Below are 22,902 nucleotides of genomic sequence, written 5' to 3'. Positions count from 1 at the left end.
GATCACTACAGGCTTATATGTTTGTTTAAATAAATGGGGTGATATGAAAACAACAGAACTAGATTTCTGTGTGATGCCCTAGAAAAACTGAAAGAACACTATCCACTATAACTTACATCGCCTGCTATCTCAGGTGAAATTGGCTCATTAACAAAGTTATTAATGAACAGAATATCACGCCACCAGGTTTTCTCACAACCACCTTGCCAATAATGCCAGTAGTAAGCATAAGGACCAGAAATGAAGAAGCGGACAACTGTTGCATACATTCCAACAAGTAGCCCAATGGGTGGGATCAACCTGCAGGGATCAACATTGAAATATGCATACAAATACCATAAAAGGATGATAATGTACATAACTAATTCTAATCAAGTAGTTTGCAACCTCTTTATCAAACTTAGGTAAATAGTCAGAAAAGTTACATAAATTATGTGTAACAACAAAACATTATCATATAAAGTTCAAATACACTGTTTAGGTTTATTATGCAAAGCAACCTTCTGGTTATGAAATGGTTAGTATCGATCTTAGAAGTAGAAAGATCAATACCATGCACATCAATGCCACCTAAAAAAAGGAGAATCAAGCAGAACTGTTTCATAACAAAATGCATGTTCAACATCTCACACAAACTTGTTTCTCTGCTGTTTTTACAAATAGCTTTTCTACAAAAATGGCATTGTCATCCTTTCTACTTCCAGTACTCTAAGCAAGACAGGATATAAGTCATCTTTTCTACTTCTAATACCCTAAGCAAGATAGGACATACAATATTCTTTTCAGATATATTGGTTATTGCTCAATACAATGCTACATTTTAAGGACTACAGCAGTTTTCAATATTTTGCTGATAAAGATGCAACAATGGTGGTTTGGCAATCATATAACTATAGTTATGAAAGATATGCTAAATATTCAACTGCATTTACATGCTGAAATAAAAGTCTGAAAAGAATGAGGATATCCTCAATTTACATATACCGTGGAACATGGAGGGACAGAAACAGTCTGATTGAGAAAGGCAAATGGAATGGAGAATATCCATAGGTGGAGAGTAAGAGATAAGCAATACCTCAACAAACTAAATGTTTGTTTTGGTGTGTCAGAGTGAAGGTGAGGTATGGATGAACCTGGCACTAGAAAGTCCTTGGTTATTTTTCCTCACCTTGAGATAAGAAAGGTGGATATTGTGGTTTGTTTTGTTTGTTTTCTCTCACTTCACACATTTTTCTGTTATCTTACACAGGCACAGCACACTACACATTTATATAGTGTTCATACCTTCTGCTTTTATGTACATTGTAAATTTTTTGCAGTTATTCACACTACACTTTTATTTACATTTTGAGCTGTGTTGTTGATTCATTTACTTGTCCAGGGACTTAAAGTCTCTGAAGCACATACCAAAACAGACAAACTAACACCACACTTCCTACATTGTTTGCTTAATTTTCTTTTCCACCTTCTTCGGACAGTGTACATACACACATGGCATGGATTTTGTTCCACTGCACTTTGGCCTGCTTGTGGCACTAGTTCCAGAAAGTGTCATGACAAACCTTCCTTGTTTACCAGTGTGTTAGGGGTATGGTTACCAATACCAAGCTGGGTAATAGGTGTTATCTCCCATGCTATCATAGCCTCATGAAATTTCATTAAAATCACTAAGCCACTCATCTTTTTATATTTCTTACATTAATGTTCTTCACTTTCCTTACTAATGATACAAATCACATGTATTTCCTCTCAACTTAAAACATCTAACAGTCTATTCATTTTCCATGAGTGAAAGTATGCACATGAACTGCAAGTTGACAGCCATGCATGTATAACAGGTCATTCCGAGGGTACTGAGGAGAGCAGAAATTTTTCTTGTGCTAAGATCCTCATTGTTACCAGGTCACAAATCAGTAAGGAACATTTTCCTGGTATAATCATACAAATGGGCCTGACTGACACGTGGAAGTGCACAACTGAAGATTGTAATAATTATTCTTGAAACAGTTAACAGCAGCATCATATACACAATAGGACATGGCTGTAAGGATGAATTTAAGTTTCAAGAGTTTTTAAGACCCCTCTACATTTGTGTTGCAGTCACTTTACTGACTTTCAAGACTTGGTGCAAATGGCATCAAGTATACTTTAAAGTTGAGTTACACTTTGTACAATAACAGGAACTCATCCTTAGAGATATCATGATTGGTGTCATCATCCTGTAACAGATGATTGATACCTTCACGACATAATTAAAAGACACCCTATTCCTGATATACATGATATGATGGTTATGTCTACATGTGGCTTCTTTAGTAATTCTTGGCCACCATAAGGTCTTGTGGATGGCTTGTTTTGTATTTTGGTTACTAAAGAAATGTGAGAGGTAGAAAATAGCTCTTTTAATCTTATAACAGCCAATCTTGCCATATATTCTTACTATCTTTTTTGTATTTTATCCTCTTTATAGTCTCATCTGTTCTTTTATGCAGTTATATGCGTTATGATATTAGCATTGTTTGTGACAAAAAAGGCCTATAATATGAGTGAAAGAGTATGGCAAACAGGATACTGAGTCTTAGGTGTATCTGAACTATGGCTCATTTTCCTTATAAAGCAAACTGATAAACTACAAAAATGTATTGTGATGGAAGAGACAAGAAAAATTAAACTCTTATGTAGCAACAGAGCATTTCTCTACGGAATGTCTAAAAGGTGAAAGATGAGAGGAAACAGCAGTGTCACCTCAAGGTACCCATCCCCTATACTTTTTCTCCTTTTTATCAACAATTTCCTCTCTTCCACCACATTCCTGCATACTCTTTAGTTCTATTCCTTCTTCTCTCACTTGATCTGTATCTTGCCTCAACACAACTTCCTTAATAAACTCTGACTTGGACATGATATCTCAGTGAGGTCAGGCCTTTAAGGCCTAGTTTCTACCCATCTCTCTATCAAAAATTCCTCACAACTTTCCTCTCTCCTTTGACAGTTTTGTAATTCCACCTCTTGACTCAATGAACATACTTGGTATTACTGTAACATTAACTTTTTCTTGAAAACCCACTTTACGGAAATAGCCAGGTCTGCCTCAAAGAAACTGAAAGTTCTGTTTAGTTGTCGAGATTTCTTCAGAACAATTGCTTCGTGTGTACAAAGGATTGATCCATCCTTGTATGAAGCACTGCTTTAACATCAAGGGAGGTTCTAGCTCTACATCCCTAAAGTCGATTCAAAAGCGGTACGACTTTTAAACTCTCTAAGACAAACTTTACAACTTGACCTGCTTGCCCTACACTGCAAAGTTGGTTCAATTTCCCTCTTCTATAGGTATTACTTTGGTTTTTGCTCCAGGAAGCTGGCTCCTTGTATGCCCCTACCACTGGCTAGACCACATAATACTTGGCAAGCTACTGCATCACAAGATTACTGTGTGGCCACTGGCAACTCAAAGTTGGGCTGTTTTGATAACAGCTTCTTTCCCTACACCTTGAAGCTTTGGAACTCTAACCTCTCATGTCTTTCCCTATACCTATGACCTGGCACATTTTAAAAGACAAGTTTTTCACTTCCCAAAATTTGTAAATACTTTCCTTTGTCTCTTCTTTTTCTCTTTCATAATCCTCACTATTTTTCAATTAAGGCCCAGCCTCAATGTGGAATTTTGTCTGTGACTGAAGCCTAAAAAAAAAGAAAAGAAAAAATTAACAAAAGTAAAGCAGTGGGGTGCAACTGGGAAAAATTGACAGAGGATAGTTTATAAGTGTAAGTGTGTATGGAGAAGACCTTAAGAAAAAGAAGTACTTCAGATAAATGAATGCAGATGTGGCAGCAGATGGAATGAAGAATGCTGGGAAGCTTTGGTCCAGGGTGCATTAAAAGTGTGTGGAAGGAGAGTTCAGTGTCTGCAAGGAGAAAGATAGGTAAGTTTGAAGGTATAATAGTCTCAAGGGTATGAGTTTTGGGCCTTAAATGAAAAAGAAAGGGATGAGGTGGATGTGCTTCTGATGAAATGCCTGAGGGCAATATCTGGCATGAAGGAAACTGATCACACAGAAATGATAGTGTCAGCGAGAGCTGTGGTAGGATGTGCAACATGATTAAGAGGGCAAACCAGGGTGATGGTTATGGCATGTGGAAAGGATGACTGGAAAAAGACTGAAGATAATCTGTGCGTGCCAAAAGTGGAAGAAGCAAGGGTATCTGGTACCTATGATGAGATTTTGCTATGATGGGAGGCAGGGCTAACATATAGTGCTTGCCACACAACTTGTATGTTGGACATCAAATGCCACTCCTTCACTTAACAAATATCTTGCCATTTCTATAATGCTGTTTTTTGGTGGCTACTCTCCTAACATGATCATATTTTCTATGCTTCTGTAGTATTGTTGGTGGGTAGAAGATGGTAGGCACCAATGACTAGGGAAGTATACTACCAGTATTACAACCATAAGTATTGAGAGAGATAGTCATGGCTATGTAGTAAGCCAGCACTTTGGTGGTTGTCAAGCTGCACTCCTCTGACCCAGGTAGCTGTCTTTTCTTTCTACCTAACCCACAAGTGGACTACTAGCATTCTGTCCACAAACACACAATTGTTCCTCGTCATACATAACACTTGAAAACACTTAATTCACACAGCTCATTCTTCGTAACTCTAGATTTTCCTGCAGTAGGCACTATGTGCTAGCCCTGCCTTTTGGAATAATGGTATGAACAGTAGATAGAAGCAGTATGTGGGAACATTTAGGCTGGAGGATTAGGCAGAAACAATAGGTCGAAGTAGTTGGGAGGAACATTAGGCAGGAGCATTAAGTAATAGCCACTGCAAATACTGTGCTAGAGTTGCTCTTTGCCGGTGGTCTGTTATGGGTGAGGCACTAAAGACTAAGAAGTGGCACTTGAGCTCTACCTATAGAGACTCTATTGCTGTGGCCACCCTTCTAAAGGAGTTCCAGGTGGGAACACGTGTCAGAAATATTGATAGATAGACATAGATCTAGTACTGTTTTCATCCATGAGTTCTCCGTTTGAATATTTCTGTATGCACTTTAACAGATTTCTTAGTTGTCCTGATACTACATTAATAGTGTTACAGCTTCCTAATTGGGCATCTATATATCTTTGTTTTTTTTTTTTAATATATATCCAGGCATTACTTTTAATCACAAGATTCTACCTTGCTGAGTTATTTCCAAGCACTGGGTTTTACTATCTATACTTTCTATTTGTTACCAGGCATGTATTATCACATATCTTTATCTACATTGCTGAAGACTAGGGGTCTGCAAACCTCATTTTTTTTTGTCCGAATGCACCCAGGGATTCTGTATATGCAGATGGGAGACTGACATACATGTTAAGTCCTGCTTTATACTGACCTTTATTTATCATACCTTTTTTAATATTGGAAAAAAGACACTTTTAAGTTGTCTTTACTAAGCAGCCTCATAATGTGCTAGTTCAATTCTTTTCTGTATAGCTGCAGATACAACACAGTTCTGCATTTCTGACAGATCATTTCATGTTATAATCCTATGAAGGAGTTTTTGATGTGTGTTGCATAAACACTGCATGTGGTAGTTGTAGCTAAAAACAGATTACTTGCTAGTAAACTGAACAACTAGTTCATAAAGGTTGCAGACACCTGCTTTAGACTACAGGGTCTGAGCTCTTTCAGTCTTTCATGGCAGTTCATATGCTAAAGGCCACTTATTTTACATGTAAAGTTTTCAAATTCTGATATGATTACTTCACTTTACATCAATTTGCTTAATCAGCAACAATTCAACAAAGCACTATTCTATTTATCTGTTTGTAGACAGATTAAACATTCTTAACATGAATTTTCTTTCTCTTGATCCAGAGGTTCTTATCATCATACCACTCGCTGCTCATCTGGAGAGCGCTATCTTACCAATGTGTTCCTTTAATTCAAGTTCTTCAGATTTAATTGCTCCCAAATCTTTGACCAAGGAAGTGGAAGAATGAAGTGAAGGAGGCTTTGAGGTACTGGAACCTGATCATTCAAGATAATGATGGGCATACATTGCACAGAATGATCTGGATCAATGGTACTACGGTCTGATCATTTACGAAGGTGATAGTCATACACTGGATAGAATAAATTGGATCAGTGGTATCGGGACCTGACAACCAGGAGGGTAACAGGTATACACTGAATAGAATCAACAGGATCAATGAGGTATCTGGGAGTGACAAATTGTTGGTGAGATGAACGAGGGAATATGAAGCAATTAAAGTGAATCATAGTGAAGTCTGAAGGGCTTGTCTGTGGATGACAGGCAATGGCTTCAGTTCACTGTACACAACAGCTAGATATTGGATGTGAGCAAATAAGTCTATTGCTTATGTGTTCCTGATATCATCATGAAAAAGTGGGAAAGGAGGTGAGATTAGAAAAAAAATCACATAAAGTAAACTAATCCATGATGTTCAAGCATTCATGTGTAAACACTGACATTCTTACCTGATTAATCTGTGTATGTAAAACACCAAAGGGTTAAACCTTCTGGTCCTCTTGACCTGCTTCAAGAGATTGTAAGACAGCAAGACACCCCCAATAAAGAAGAAGGTATCCACGCTGGGGTAACCATTGGCAATCGCTTGGAACAGGAAGTCATTTATTTTCTTTGGGGAGGAAGGTATAGATCTTAGCAAAATTTTCAATTTTGAGCAATAGGCTCATATATAAAAATCTAGTAAAAAGTTCTATATTTCTTTGTGTAGTTTAAGAAGAAAGATCTAAAGGAAAAAAATGAGGTTTTCAGCATGAGAAAAAAAAAAGAGGCTGCAGATATTCTCTAAAATTCAAAAGAGCAGTTGCACTAAGCAAAATGCCCAAAAGAAATTTTAATGCTGGGTGAGAGGTGGATCTGAGAATATGAAAGACATTAGAACAGTCCAACTGAAAGATGGGAAAAAATGTATTCAATGCTTTTTTTTTAATTTTTCTGTAGGCCTATATGGGAGTTCTAAGGTTTGGGAAGGGGACGACTGACCTGCAACCTACAATATCAAAATGTGTTAGATCTGTATGAGGGTAGATTGAGGTAAACATAAGTAGGCAGTAAAACAATAATAACTAAGGTAATAGCAACTAGAAAACATAACAATCAAGGGATGGAAACAATATCATGTATGACTTGCCATAGCTTGTACTATGCTAAGTGTCAGGAGATTTCTAAATCTGATTTCATCCTACTAGTGATGTTGACTATCTTTAATCTTTTACTTTGAATACAGTGCTAATCAATCATGTGAGACCAAAGACTTCATTTAACCATTCATCTTCATGCATGAAGTGATTCTACTGTACCAGATTAAAATCATTCCTCTGGCATCTTCACCTTAAATATTTTCAGTTCTCATTGCATCTATCTGTTTCTTCCATGGTCTACCTTATTTGTATGTTCAGTTGCTGTCTTATATATCTTCCCATCCAACCTATCATCTGTAGTACACTGTATATGACTTCTTTCTTTCATACTATTCGCCATTTCCCGCCTCAGCGAGGTAGCGTTAAGAACAGAGGACTGGGCCTCTGAGGAAACATCCTCACCCAGCCCCCTTCTCTGTTCCTTTCTTTGGAAGGAAAAAAAAAAAAAAAAAAAAAGAGGGGAAGATTTCCAGCCCCCGCTCCCTTCCCTTTTAGTCGCCTTCTACGACACGCAGGAAATACATGGGAAGTATTCTTTCTCCCCTATCCCCAGGGATAACTGTATATGACTATACCATCTTAAACTTTCATCCATGAGCTTTTCTAAGGGCTTTTTCACACCATATATCCTTCTCACACCTTTCATCTTTATTCCAGTGAAGGGTGCTATATTATAACATCAAAAAAATTCAAAATAGCAATACTTTAAGAATACAAGAGTTTTGTTTCTGACATATCTAAAACCTGAAATAATTCATTTTATTTGGAAATAAGGGGTGAAAGGCATTCACCTCACCAGAGTAGGGGGTTTGAGAAGGTTTTAGAAGTCTCTCCAAGATTTGTAGGACACTGCCCTGAAGAGAGAGTTCATTATTATTATTAAAAACAGACATTTATTGTTCTTTGATCTTAAACTTGTATTTTGTTTCTTCTTCATTTCTACTGTGACTGTGCTCTATCCTGGTCTCAACATTATCCTTATTCTTTGTTGTCTTTCTTCATGTGCCTTATTTTCTGTGTCACTTTCACTCACTTGGATCTCTTCTTTTTGATTCATGACATCATCTGTTTCCTCTCTATTTTCTTTGCTGACTTTGCTTGGTCTAATTGTACTTTTATTTTGTCTGCATATAACACAGAACCAGTTATATAAAAGATTTTCATTGCACATTTACACTGTCAGTCACTCATCCATAATTTGTGTCCTTAACCTATCTTTAGTTATTTCTTTGTTTAGTTTACACTGCTTCATGCACATTTTATATGCATTTGGTTGCAAATTTCCTATCTTTGCTATAACCATCCTACATAATTTGCCTGTGGTTGTATAAGAGAGAGAGAGACTGCCTACCTACATATAAAAAGTGATAAATTAAATCAAAAAGTGTTTCAACATAAAATCATAAAATGACAACTTACCGACCACATTCCATACAAATTGGCCTGAAAGATAAGTGTGGGCATATTCTGATGACCATAAACAACCCATGTCATGGAGAGTACCCTGTGAAAAAGGAAACCTGATGAGAACATTGCCGGGTACAGACAAAGAAAAGGCCTCATTTACTCACATCCATTCTTTAGCTTTCGTGTAATATGTACCAAAGCCAGATGGCCAAATCCACAATAAGACCCAACAGACCTTTTAGTGATTTCTCCTGACCACTTCATATGCTTTGGCTCAGACCACTGACATCCACACTTAATTCATTATTTCCTGTTTTGGCAAGGCAGCAGCACCAGAAGCAGATGAAGGAACAGTCCCATTTGACTCATATCCATTCTCTAGCTTACATGTAAAATGCATCTAAATCAAAGAACTTAAGGTGGGCAAGACCGAGTTCCAAAAGGACCAAATTTCTAGAATTTATTCCATTATAAGGACTGTGATGATATTTGCAGGGAAGTAGTGTAAATGACAGGGAAATGTATAAAAGAAAGCAGCAAGAGGTCAAGAGAAAGGTGAAAGAGTTGAAAAAGAGGGCAAATAAAAGTTGGGGTGAGAGAGAATCATTCAATTTTAAGGAGAATAAAAAGATGTTTCAGAAGTGGTAGAGGATGAGTGGATCAGGTGTTTGCTTTGAAGAATGTATGTGAGAAATACTTAGAAATGCAGATGGATTTGTATGTAGCATTTATGGATCTGGAGAAGGCATGTGATAGAGTTGATAGGGATGCTCTGTGGAAGGTATTAAGAGTATATGGTATGGGAGGTAAGTTACTAGAAGCAGTGAATAGTTTTTATCGAGGATGTAAGGCATGTGTACAAGTAGGAAGAGAGGAAAGTGAGTGGTTCTCAGTGAATGTCAGTTTTGCGGTAGGGGTGTGTGATGTCTCCATGGCTGTTTAATTTGTTTATGAATGGGGTTGATACAGAGGTGAATGCAATAGTTTTGGAGACAGGGACAAGTATGCAGTCTGTTAGGGATGAGAGGGCTTGGGAAGTGAGTCAGTTGTTGTTCGCTGATGATACAGCGCTGGTGGCTGATTCGAGTGAGAAACTGCAGAAGTTGGTGACTGAGTTTGGTAAAGTGTGTGAAAGAAGAAAGCTGAGAGTAAATGTGAATAAGAGCAAGGTTATTAGGTTCAGTAGGGTTGAGGGACAAGTCAGTTTGGAGGCATGTTTGAATGGAGAAAAACTGGAGGAAGTGAAGTGTTTTAGATAACTGGGAGTGGATATAACAGCGGATGGAACCATGGAAGTGGAAGTGAGTCACAGGGTGGGGGAGGGGGCGAAGGTTCTGGGAACGTTGAAGAATGTGTGAAAGGCATGAACATTATCTCGGAGAGCAAAAATGGGTATGTTTGAAGGAATAGTGGTTCCAACAATGTTATATGGTTGTCAGGCATGGGCTGTAGATAGGGTTGTGCAGAGGAGGGTGGATGTGTTGAAATGAGATGTTTGAGGACAATATGTGGTGTGAGGTGGTTTGATCGAATGATTGCATACTTGCCCCTCTCTCTAAAACTCTTGCATTTACCTCCCCAACAACCCCATCCATAAACAAATTAAACAACCATGGAGACATCACATACCCCTGCTGCAAACCGACATTCACTGGGAACCAATCACTTTCCTCTCTTCCTACTTGTACACACGTCTTACATCCTCAATAAAAACTTTTCACTGCTTCTAGTACTTGTCTTCCACACCATATACTCTTAATACCTTCCACAGAGCATCTCTATCATACCTTCCACAGAGCATCTCTATCAACCCTATCATATGCCTTCTACAGATCCATAAATGCTACATACAAATCCATTTGTTTTTCCAAGTATTTCTTGCATACATTCTTCAAAGCAAAGATCTGATCCACACATCCTCTACCACTTCTGAAATCACACTGCTCTTCCCCAATCTGATGCTCTGTACATGCCTTGACCCTCTCAATCACTACCCTCCCATATAATTTCCCAGGAATACTCAACAAACTTATACCTTTGTAATTTGAACACTCACCTTTATCCCTTTTACCTTTGTACAATGGCACTGTGCATGCATTCCCCCAATCTTCAGTCACTTCACCATGAGCCATACATACACTGAATTTCCTTACCAACCAGTCAACAACACAGTAATCCCCTTCTTTAATAAATTCCAATACAATACCATCCAAACCCGCTGCCTTGCTGGCTTTCATCTTCCGCAAAGCCCCCACTACCTCTTCTCTGTTTACCAAACCATTTTCCGTGACCATCTCACTTCGCAAACCACCTCAACCAAAACACCCTATATCTGCCACTCTAACATCTAACACATTCAACAAACCTTCAAAATACTCACTCCTTCAAAATACTCACTCCATCTCCTTCTCACTTCACCACTACTTGTTTTTACCTGCCCATTAGCCCCCTTCAAAGATGTTCCCATTTGTTCTCTTGGCTTATGCACTTTATTTACCTCCTTCCAAAACATCTTTTTATTCCCCCTAAAATTTATTGATACTCTCACTCCAACTCTCATTTGCCCACTTTTTCACCTCTTGCACCTTTCTCTTGCCTCTTTCTTTTATACATCTCCCACTCACTTGCACTATTTCCCTGCAAAAATTGTCCAAATGCCTCTCTCTTCTCTTTCACTAATAATTTTACTTCTTCATCCCACCACTCACTACCCTTTCTAATCTGCCCACCTCCCACGCTTCTCATGCCACAAGCATCTTTTGCGCAAGCCATCACTGCTTCCCTAAATACATCCCATTCCAACCCCACTCCCCTTCATCCTTTGCTCTCACCTTTCTCCATTCTGCACTTAATCTCTTCTGGTAATTCCTCACACAAGTCTCCTTCCCAAGCTCATTTACTCTCACCACTCTCTTCACCCCAACATTCTCTCTTCTTTTCTGAAAACCTCTACAAATCTTCACCTTTGCCTCTACAAGATGATGATCAGACATCCCTCCAGTTGCACCTCTCAGCACATTAACATCCAAAAGTCTCTCTTTCATGCGCCTATCAATTAATACATAGTCCAATAACGATCTCTGGCCATCTCTCCTATTTACATACGTACACTTATGTATATCTCTTTTTAAACCAGGTATTCCCAATCACCAGTCCTTTTTCAGTACACAAATCTACAAGCTCTTCATCATTTCGATTTACAATGCTGAACACCCCATGTACACCCATTATCCCTTAACTGCCACATTACTCTTTGCATTCAAATCATCCATCACTATAAGCCAGTCTTGTGCATCAAAACTGCCAACACACTCACTCAGCTGCTCCCAAAACAAATTCCTCATGATCTTTCTTCTCATGCCCAGGTGCATAGGCACCAGTAATCACCCATATCTCTCCATCCACTTTCAGTTTTACCCATATCAATCTAGAGTTTACTTTCTTACACTCTATCACATACTCCCACAACTCCTGTTTCAGGAGTGGTGCTACTCCTTCCCTTGCTCTTGTCCTCTCACCAACCCCTAACTTTACTTCCAAAACATTCCCAAACCACTCTTCCCCTTTACACTTGAGCTTCATTTCCAGGTTCCTTTCCTCAAACATACTACCTATCTATAAAACTACTTCAAATATATAATACCCTAACATATGTCATTAAGTTCATAAAAATTGCTTTCAAAGCCAGTCAAGATTTACTTAAGAAGTAAGACCATGCCATAAAGAATATCAAGCTTTGAAATATTGATACACACCTTATACCGTGTAAACAGGATATTGTGCCGCGAGACTTGGTTGTGGAAAGGTGAAACAGCTTTCTGGTGTTGGTGTAAACTGAGAATGGCAGTAGATACTTGAGAGCACCTGTCGGTTTGGAAGTGATTATTAGTTACAAATAGTTAAATTTTTTCCAGTGATGAAGCATAAAATATATCACATCTTATTACATAAATAAAGAATGACTAAGCAAAAAAGTTTTGCTGTGACAATCATGAGGCAAGCGAATTTGAAATGTGATGCGTGTAAATGATACCTTTTTACTTAATCCAAACAACTTGTTTTTTCACTTTTTTCTTTATGCTCATCTTTAATAACCTAAAGGAATTGAGCCTTCAAGGAAAAATTCTCATTTTATTTCTTCTATTCCTACCTTTGAAAAGTGGTAATAGAAGAGGGAAGAACATTCAGCCTCTTATTCTCATCTCTCTCAGATACCTCCTCCAACATGAAGAAAATACACAGATAGTATTCTTTGTACTCTGCTCCCAGGGAAATCTAAGATAATTTACTACTTCCTAATTCAGAACAAACTACTTGTCAATTTTGTCTTTTCATTTTGCAAAACAAAAATCAAGATTATGTTGTACTATCCAAAGTACCAGCTTTGCCCAGGTTGAGATCAAAACTTTAATATTTCTTACACATATTTTCTATCTTTTTTAAAATTGTTTAAAAAAAATCACAATTATGTGCACCCCTGAGTGTTCTCTTACTATGTATACAAATTTATAGTTCCTGGCTGTCATCATCATGGAGCTATGGCCCTGACAATTACACACACACACACACACACACACACACACACACACACACACACAGACTTAGACACACACATACACCAAATTACAATATACATATACACACTTTGGAAGAGAGAAGACTGAGGGGTGGCCTGATCACAACCTTTGATTTCTTAAAACAGATTAATGACATGCACAGTGATCAGTTTTTTGAGAGATGAAAGGATAGAACAACCCAAGGAAATAACATGAAATTAAGCAAGAAACTTGTTAAACAAAGATGCAACGCAATTATTTGATGGTATACAAGTGGTTAATGAATGGAATGAGATGAAAAAGGACATGATTAATGCAAAAAATTTATATAAATCTAAGAAGTTGTATGATAACAGAGAATGTAAAAGAAATGAGGCCTCACAAATGTAAAACTCCCTCCCTGTAAAATACAATAAGGTAACTATAAATAGGTAATGACACACAAATACACCTCCTTAAAATCTCATACCAAGAGGAAAGATGAATAGAAAAAAAACCGTCTGCCATCATCATCAAATCTCCAAGAACAGAAACATTATGCTAACTGACCTTTTGCCAATGTTTTGTTGTTGGTTTTCTCTATATATACATCAACAATGCCAGCTAGTAGTATCAAGAGGAACAAGAAGCTGACCAAGGTGCTGTTGGAGGATAAAAGGACATTCTATCAGTAGTAATCTAATAAAATACCTGCTTGCAGGAAAGGAAGATCAATACTATTTATTTCATATCCAAAGAAAAGTTAAAGCAAACTGAATTTGAGAAAATACAATTCTTGTTGGTCTTCTTATAATGGCATAATGATAATTAAAATCGACGTGTTAGTTTGCCATTTCACTGTGGTTCATTAGGGTGAATTCATAAAATCATTATGATCTTACTTTCCTGCCACCAAATCAATACAAAGGAAAAACCTATTCAGTTCCCAGCACCCCCTAGAATTAAATATCTTTGTTAGATCAAATGATTTTCTAATATTTTTATGTCATCCCTAATCACTAAAAGTTAAAATTTTCTGGGTGAAATTTCAAGTGAGCTTAAATTTATATTCTTAACAACTATGTATACACAAATGCTATTTCACAACATTAAAAATATGTAGGTTTTGAAGGATTGAAAAATCTTTTCTCTTCAAGATGGTGCCCCACAAGCAATGAGATACATTTCTTACAAATTTATCAGCTAAGGAACTGTTCAGCCTCATATTCAGAAAGCAAGCAGCAGCCTGCACTGATCCTTGACAAATTACTTAAAAATAATAAACTGACGATTTTTATCTGAATGGGGTCTGCTCTTAGCCATTCAGCAACTGCCACCAGGCTAACATCACTTGACCCACCTCTCACTAGTTACTCCAAGCTTACACACTTCATGGACTGCAGGCACTAGTCCACAGCAGTCAGAAAAGGTAACTGGATTTTATTTTTCAAAAAAGAAAGGGAAAGTCAGGGAGAGGGAAACACAAGATATTCTGCTCAAAGGCCTCTGCTTTGAAAAGTTTTTTCAACCCATATTTGCTTCGTTCACACTTACCTGTGAGCATTGAGAGGATACCCACATGAGATAATCTAAATAATATAATAATTCAGGAAACTTAAGCTTATTGAAAGTGAATGAAGAGTTTCATAATAAATTACATTCAATGAAGCTAAGTATATGCTTCCTTCAGTGAGTCATTTAACTCTTGCAACTTATTTGTCTCTCTTTAATGGGCCATCACTACCATTACACATAATAGTTAAATTCAACAGTTTCATGTAAAACCTACTGTCTGATCATTTGGCTTATGGCTGAAAAGGATATATTTCAAATGAAACAATAATCAAGGAAAACATAAGAGTTCATTGTAATGAAAGGTAATCAAAGTCATTGTGCAACAAGGAAACAACAGCAAGCATAACCATTTACTTACATAAATGCAATATCTCCAGCTGAGAACACATTGACCGAGTCATCTGGATGACAATACACGAAACTAAGCCCATACTTGGTACCATTCAGTTCTTCTATGAGACTCTCCTAAAGTGAAAGTGATGGGTTAGTTATACCTCAGAATATGGTTAAGCCTGGGTATAGAAAAAAGTTCAAAATATGTGCAATGAGTGGCAAGAGGAAGTGTCTGCAACTTATGCAGATAGTGAAGCCATTTTGGCAGCACCTAAGAATGAGAATGAGTCTGAAAACATGGATGATTATGATGCCTCAGAAGTACAAGTGATTAATGAGGAGGTGGAAGCACCTGAGTCAACCAGCTTGACTACACCAGTTTCTAAGCACAAATGGTATAAGACTGAGAATGCCCAAGGCCAGAACCTCCTGGATTTAGATTGCATCTGACTGATGTGAGAACTTTGATATGTAGCTATGGCTATCAGATTTTAAAATTTGGACATAAGCCAAATTTTTCATCAGATTTTCATGTAAATAATTCAAATGTACATGATTCTGTATTATTAAAATTTACAAAATAAAAAATAAAGCAGTGGTAAACACCTGGCCGAAGGTGTGTACAGATGGTACCTACTGTACAAAGCTCAACACCACAGCCCATAAAGTGGGAAGGTACCTGAAGTTTAAAGGTTGACTGCTGCTGTAAAGATATGGAGGTACCTGGTATACTAAGGTCAACAGATGACCTGCAAGGTATGGAAATACCTAATGTGCAAGTTATCAATAAATTAACTTGGTAGGTAGACACATGGGGTAAAAGAGTCAAAACCTTGCTAGGATATATCTACTGACGGACAAAATCAAGCTTGAAAAGTAGGTTGATACCTGTAGGTCTTCCTGGTCGCAAGCATCAGGTATACAAGTACTATACATCGAGACATTCGTAACTGCTGACAGAGGTGAGTTGATGCTGATTGGTGGCAAATGCAGGTCAATATTAGGTAATATCCCTCTAATGAAGTTCTCTGCCTTTGTCTCTGCACCATTAGGATCTATCTTCCTGAAGGTGGAGATTAAAAACAAAGTGCATTAAATAAACATGTATTCTTTATGACTAGATCAGCAGATAATCCAACAGCATATGGTGACAGGATCACATCATCCTTGTTTAGTGATTAATCATACCTTAAGAAGAAAGGAACTGTTTTATGTATATGTCCCTTAAAAGTAAAACTTCATACAGGTGAGAGGGATCGTCCAGTACATCCACCCTCCTCCATTCTTTTGCATTTAAACCCAAGCTGGCACCCACACAATATAAAGACTACTAAACCTTCACACATATCCATCTTTGCCCTCATGGACAGTGACCTCTCTTTCAAAAACTCTTCAATACACCCAAAATCTTTCCCTCTTAATTATTCAATGATTTCATTCAGATCCCCTAGTTCCTTCCACAGCCATGCTACTACCAATTATCTGAAACACTCCCCTTCTTCCAGATTCTTTGTATTCATACTCACACTCAAACCAACAACTGCTAAACTTTATTGCTTTACTTTTATTTACATTTACTTTCAACTCCTTCATTCAAACACTCTCCCAAACTTGGACACCAGTCTTTGCAGTTTCTCACCTGAATCTGCCACCAGAATCATGGTATCTACAAATACCAACTAATTTCCCTCCCATGCAAATCACCCTGAGCATATTCTGGATCTGCTCCTCTCTCTAAGACCCTTGCATTTATCTCCCTCACAACCCCATTCATTAACAAATTAAACAACTACGGTAATGTCATATACTCTTGACACAAACCCATCCTCACTTGGAAACATTCTCCCTCCCCCTTCCTACTTACACACATGGCCTACTCTCCTGGTAAAAGCTCCTTACAGCAGCTTTCCTCCCAAGCATATATTCATAATAACATCCACAAGGCATCTCTATCAGCCCTATCATACACTAATTCTTCAATGCAAGTTCCTTTTCCAAACATCCTTTACCACTCCTGGTGCCACAATCCTCCTCCCCAGTATGATGCTTTGTGCAAGCTACTACCCTGTTACCTCTCTCCCATACTACTAGCCAGGTATCCTCAAGAGACTTGTACTTCTGAAATCTGGGCATTCACTTATTATCCTCTTTGCTGTTATGTAATGGCAACTTACCTTCCTGCGTCAATAAATACAATAAAAATCCTGGCTAACTAATGAACAAGGTGACTTCCTTTCTTAAGAAATTCAAGTGCAATCCCATCTACTCCAACCGATTTGCAACTCATCTTATGCAATTTATTCACTACCACATAACTTTTCAACGAACCATTCACCAAGACTCTCTCACTCTGTATAATTTCTCATCCAAAATACCCCACATCTGTCACCATCTTGTCTAACACATTCAACAGGGTTTCAAACTACTCATTCTACTACTACATCTTTATTTCACCTTTTCTTTGGCTATTACCACTTCATAGTATTATCTTATTATTACATTATCATTATCATTAGTATTAGTATTACATTACTATTATCATCATTATCATTATCATCAGAATTACTATTCTATATCTTATTTATCATACTTTGCCGCTGTCTCCTACGTGAGCGAGGTAGCGCAAGGAAACAGACGAAGAATGGCCCAACCCACTCACATACACATGCATATACATAAATGCCCACACATGCACATAAAAAAAAAAAAAAAAAAAAAAAAAAAAAAAAAAAAATATATATATATATATATATATATATATATATATATATATATATATATATATATTTTTTTTTGCTTTGTCGCTGTCTCCCGCATTTGTGAGGTAGTGCAAGGAAACAGACGAAAGAAATGGCCCAACCCACCCCCATACACATGTATATACATATGTCCACACACGCAAATATACATACCTACACAGCTTTCCATGGTTTACCCCAGACGCTTCACATGCCCTGATTCAATCCACTGACAGCACGTCAACCCCAGTATACCACATCGATCCAATTCACTCTATTCCTTGCCCTCCTTTCACCCTCCTGCATGTTCAGGCCCCGATCACACAAAATCTTTTTCACTCCATCTTTCCACCTCCAATTTGGTCTCCCACTTCTCCTCGTTCCCTCCACCTCCGACACATATATCCTCTTGGTCAATCTTTCCTCACTCATTCTCTCCATGTGCCCAAACCATTTCAAAACACCCTCTTCTGCTCTCTCAACCACGCTCTTTTTATTTCCACACATCTCTCTTACCCTTGCGTTACTTACTCGATCAAACCACCTCACACCACACATTGTCCTCAAACATCTCATTTCCAGCACATCCATCCTCCTGCGCACAACTCTATCCATAGCCCACGCCTTGCAACCATACAACATTGTTGGAACCACTATTCCTTCAAACATACCCATTTTTGCTTTCCGAGATAATGTTCTCGACTTCCACACATTTTTCAAGGCTCCCAGGATTTTCGCCCCCTCCCCCACCCTATGATCCACTTCTGCTTCCATGGTTCCATCCGCTGCCAGATCCACTCCCAGATATCTAAAACACTTTACTTCCTCCAGTTTTTCTCCATTCAAACTCACCTCCCAATTGACTTGACCCTCAACCCTACTGTACCTAATAACCTTGCTCTTATTCACATATATATATATATATATATATATATATATATATATATATATATATATATATATATATATATATATATATTTCTTTTCTCTTCTTTTAAACTATTCGCCATTTCCCGCATTAGTGAGGTAGCGTTAAGAACAGAGGACTGGGCCTTTTTTGGAATATCCTCACCTGGCCCCCTCTGTTCCTTCTTTTGGAAAATTAAAAAAAAAAAAACGAGAGGGGAGGATTTCCAGCCCCCCGCTCCCTCCCCTTTTAGTCGCCTTCTACGACACGCAGGGAATACGTGGGAAGTATTCTTAATCCCCTATCCCCAGGGATAATATATATATATATATATATATATATATATATATATATATATATATATATATATATATATATATATTTCGCCATATACATACATATACACACACACACACACACATCCATATATACACATGTACATATTCATACTTGCTGCCTTCATCCATTCCTGTCGCCACCCTACCACACACGAAATAGCATTCCATCCCACCCCCTCCAGCAAGGTAGTGCCAGGAACAGACAAAAAAAAGCCACATTCGTTCACACTCAGTCTCTAGCTGTCATGTGTAATGCACTGAAACCCCAGATGCTTCACATGCTCTGGTTCAATCCACTGACAGCACATCGACCCCGGTATACCACATCGTTCCAATTCACTCTATTCCTTGCACGCCTTTCACCCTCCTATATGTTTAGGCCTAAATCACTCAAAATCGTTTTCACTCCATCCTTCCACCTCCAATTTGGTCTCCCACTTCTTGTTCCCTACACTTCTGACACATATATCCTCTTTGTCAATTTTTCCACACTCATTCTCTCCATGTGTCCAAACCATTTCAACACACCCTCTTTTGCTCTCTCAACCACACTCTCTTTATCATCACACATCTCTCTTACCCATCCATTACTTATTCGATCAAACCACCTCACACCACATGTTGTCCTCAAACATCTCAATTTCCAAAACATCCACCCTTCTCCGCACAACCCTATCAAGAGGCCATGCCTTGCAAGCATATAACATTGTTGGAACCACCATTCCTTCGAACATACCCATTCTTGCTCTCTGAGATAACGTTCTCACCTTTCACACATTCTTCAATGCTCCCAAAACCTTCGCCCCAGTTTTTCTCCATTCAAATTTACCTACCAGTTAACTTGTCCCTCAACCCTACTGAACCTAATAACCTTGCTCTTATTCACATTTACTCACAACTTTCTTCTTTCACACACTTTACCACACTCAGTCACCAACTTCTGTAGTTTCTCCCCTGAATCAGCCACCAGTGCTGTATCATCAGCGAACAACTGCCTCACTTCCCATGCCCTCTCATCCACAACAGACTGCATACTTGCCCCTCTCTCCAAAACTCTTGCATGCACCTCCCTAACAACCATAAAGACATCACAAACCCCTGCAGCAAACCAACATTCACTGGGAGCCAATCACTTTCCTCTCTTCCTACTCATACACTTGCATTATATCCTGGGTAAAAACTTTTCACTGCTTTTAGCAACTTACCTCCCACACCATATACTCTCAATACCTTCCATAAAGCATCTCTATCCACCCTATCATATAACTTCTCCAGATTCATACATGCTACAAACAAATCCTTCTGTTTTTCTAAATATTTCTCACATATACTTTCAAAGCAAACACCTGATCCACACATCCTCTACCAATCTGACACCACACTGCTCTTCCCCAGTCTTATGCTCTGTACATGCCTTTACCCTCTCAATCAATACCCTCCCATACTCAACAAACTTATGCCTCTGTAATTTGAATACTAACCTTTATCCCCTCTGCCTTTGTACAATGGCACTATGTATACATTCTGCCAATCCTCAGGCACTTCACCATGATCCATACATACAATGAATATCCTTACCAACCAATCGAAAACACAGTCACCCCCTTTTTAAATAAACTCCAATGCAATACCATCCAAACCTGCCGCCTTGCTGGCTTTCATCTTCTGCAAAGCTTTCACTACCCTTTCTCTGTTCACCGATCCATTCTCCCAGCCCCTCTCACTTTGCACACCACCCGAACAAAAACACCCTATATCTACTACTCTATCATCAAACAAATTCAACAAACCTTCAAAATATTCAATCCATCTCCTTCTCTCTTCATCACTACTTGTTATTACCTCCCCATTTGCTCTCCCCACATGTAAGCTAGGTAGTGCTAGGAAAAGACAACAAAGGCCACATTCGTCACACTCAGTCTCTAGCTGTTATATATAATGCACCGAAACCACAGCTCCCTTTCCACATCCAGGCCCCACAAAACTTTCCATGGTTTACCACAGACATTTCAAACGCCCTGTTTCAGGCCAATGATGGCACATCGACCATAGTATAACATCGTTCCAATTCACTCTTTTCCGTGCATGCCTTTCACTCCCCTTTCACTCCATCCTTCCACCTCCAATTTGGTCTCCCGTTTCTCCTTGTTCCCTCCACCTCTGACATATATACCTCTTTGTCAACCTTTCGTCATTCATTCTCTCCATATGTCCAGACCATTTCAACACACCCTCTTCTGCTCTCTCGACCACACTTTTTTCATTACCACACATCTCTCTTACCCTTTCATTACTTACTTGATCAAACCATCTCACACCACATAGTGTCCGCAACTATTTCATTTCCAACAAATCCACCCTCCCCACAATATAATACTGTTGGAATTACAATTCCTTCAAACGTACCTATTTTTGTTCTCCACGATAACGTTCTCTCCTTCTACACATTCTTCATCGCGCCCAGAACCTGCACCCCTACCCCACCCTGTGACTCACTTCTGCTTCCATGGTTCCATTCGCTGCCAAATCCACTCCCAGATATCAAAAACACTTTACTTCCTCTAATTTTCCTCCATTCAAACTTACATCCCAACTAACTTGTTCCTCAACCCTGATGAACCTAAAAACCTTGCTTTTAATCATATTTACTCTTAACTTTCTCCTTTCACACTTTTCCAAGCTAAGTCGCCATCTTCTGTAGCTTCTCACTCAAATCAACCACCAGTGATGTATCATCGACTATTTATAACTGACTCATTTCCCAAGCCTTTTCATCCCCAGCAGACTGCATACTCACCCCTCTCTCCTAGACTCATACATTTACCTCCCTAACCATCCCATCCATAAACAAATTAAACAACATGGTGACATCACACACCCCTGTCACAGACTGACATTCACTGGGAACCAATCACTTTCCTCTCTTCCTACTCATTCACATACCTTACACCTTTGATAAAATCTTCTCTCCTTCTAGCAGTCTACCTCTCACACCATATATTCTTAAGGCCTTTCCCAAAGCATCTCTATCAACCCTATCATATGCCTTCTACAGATCCATAAATGCTACATACAAATCAATGCTTTTCTATGTATCTCTCACACACATTCTCAAAGCAAACAACTGAAGTCACCTTTATCCCCTTTGTCATTATACAGTGGCATTATAAATGCATTCAACCAATCCTCAGACACTTCACCATGATCTATACATACACTGAACATCCTTACCAACCAGTCAACAACACAGTCACCCCCTCTCTTAATAAATTCAACTGCAATACCATCCAATCCTGCTGCCTTGCCAGATTTCATCTTCTGCAAGGCTTTCAACATCTCTTCTCTCTTCACCAAACTACTCTCACTGAATCTGTTTCTTTGCACACCACATCACAACCAAACCAGCCTTCTTCTGCCACTCTATCATCAAACACATTCAACAATTATTCAAAATACTCACTCCATCTCCTCCTTACTCAATCACTATCTGTTATCACCCCCCTTGCCTCCTTCACCGACGTTCCCATTTGTTTACTTGTCTTTCACTTGTTATTTACCTTCTTCCACATCTTTTTATTCTCCCAACAGTTTAATGATACTGACTTACCATAACTCTCATTTACCCTCTTTTTCAACCCTACCACCTTACTCTTGACCTGCCATTTTCACTGATACATCTCCCAGTCATTTGCACTCCTTCCTTGAAAGTACCGTCTAAATGCCTCTCTTTTCTCTATCACTAGCAACTTTACTTCTTCATCCCACCACTCAGTACCCTTTCTAATCTGCCTGCTTCCCACCTTTCTCATGATACATGCATCTCTTGCACATGCCATCACTGCTTCCTTAAATACATCCCATTCCTCACCCACTCCCCTCACTTCAT

The 22,902-nt window shown here is 38.6% G+C and overlaps 1 protein-coding gene across 1 annotated transcript in view; it reads right to left on the bottom strand.

Moving 5' to 3' along the window:
* Positions 1 to 22,902, bottom strand: part of LOC139756773 (O-acyltransferase like protein-like) — a 57,953-nt gene that overhangs the window by 18,319 nt on the left and 16,732 nt on the right. Inside the window, exons 4-10 of the mRNA XM_071676546.1 lie at positions 15,922 to 16,096; positions 15,059 to 15,165; positions 13,696 to 13,787; positions 12,346 to 12,454; positions 8,603 to 8,687; positions 6,494 to 6,654; positions 117 to 300 (exon numbers count right to left, since the gene is read on the bottom strand). Of these exons, the coding sequence (XP_071532647.1) occupies positions 117 to 300; positions 6,494 to 6,654; positions 8,603 to 8,687; positions 12,346 to 12,454; positions 13,696 to 13,787; positions 15,059 to 15,165; positions 15,922 to 16,096 (913 nt within the window). The remainder of the gene's footprint in view (positions 1 to 116; positions 301 to 6,493; positions 6,655 to 8,602; positions 8,688 to 12,345; positions 12,455 to 13,695; positions 13,788 to 15,058; positions 15,166 to 15,921; positions 16,097 to 22,902) is intronic.

This window comes from Panulirus ornatus, chromosome 23 (assembly GCF_036320965.1).
Source record: "Panulirus ornatus isolate Po-2019 chromosome 23, ASM3632096v1, whole genome shotgun sequence".
NCBI lineage: Eukaryota > Metazoa > Arthropoda > Malacostraca > Decapoda > Palinuridae > Panulirus > Panulirus ornatus.
Note: the sequence above shows the minus strand (reverse complement) of the source record. Positions and strands in the feature narration are given on the sequence as shown.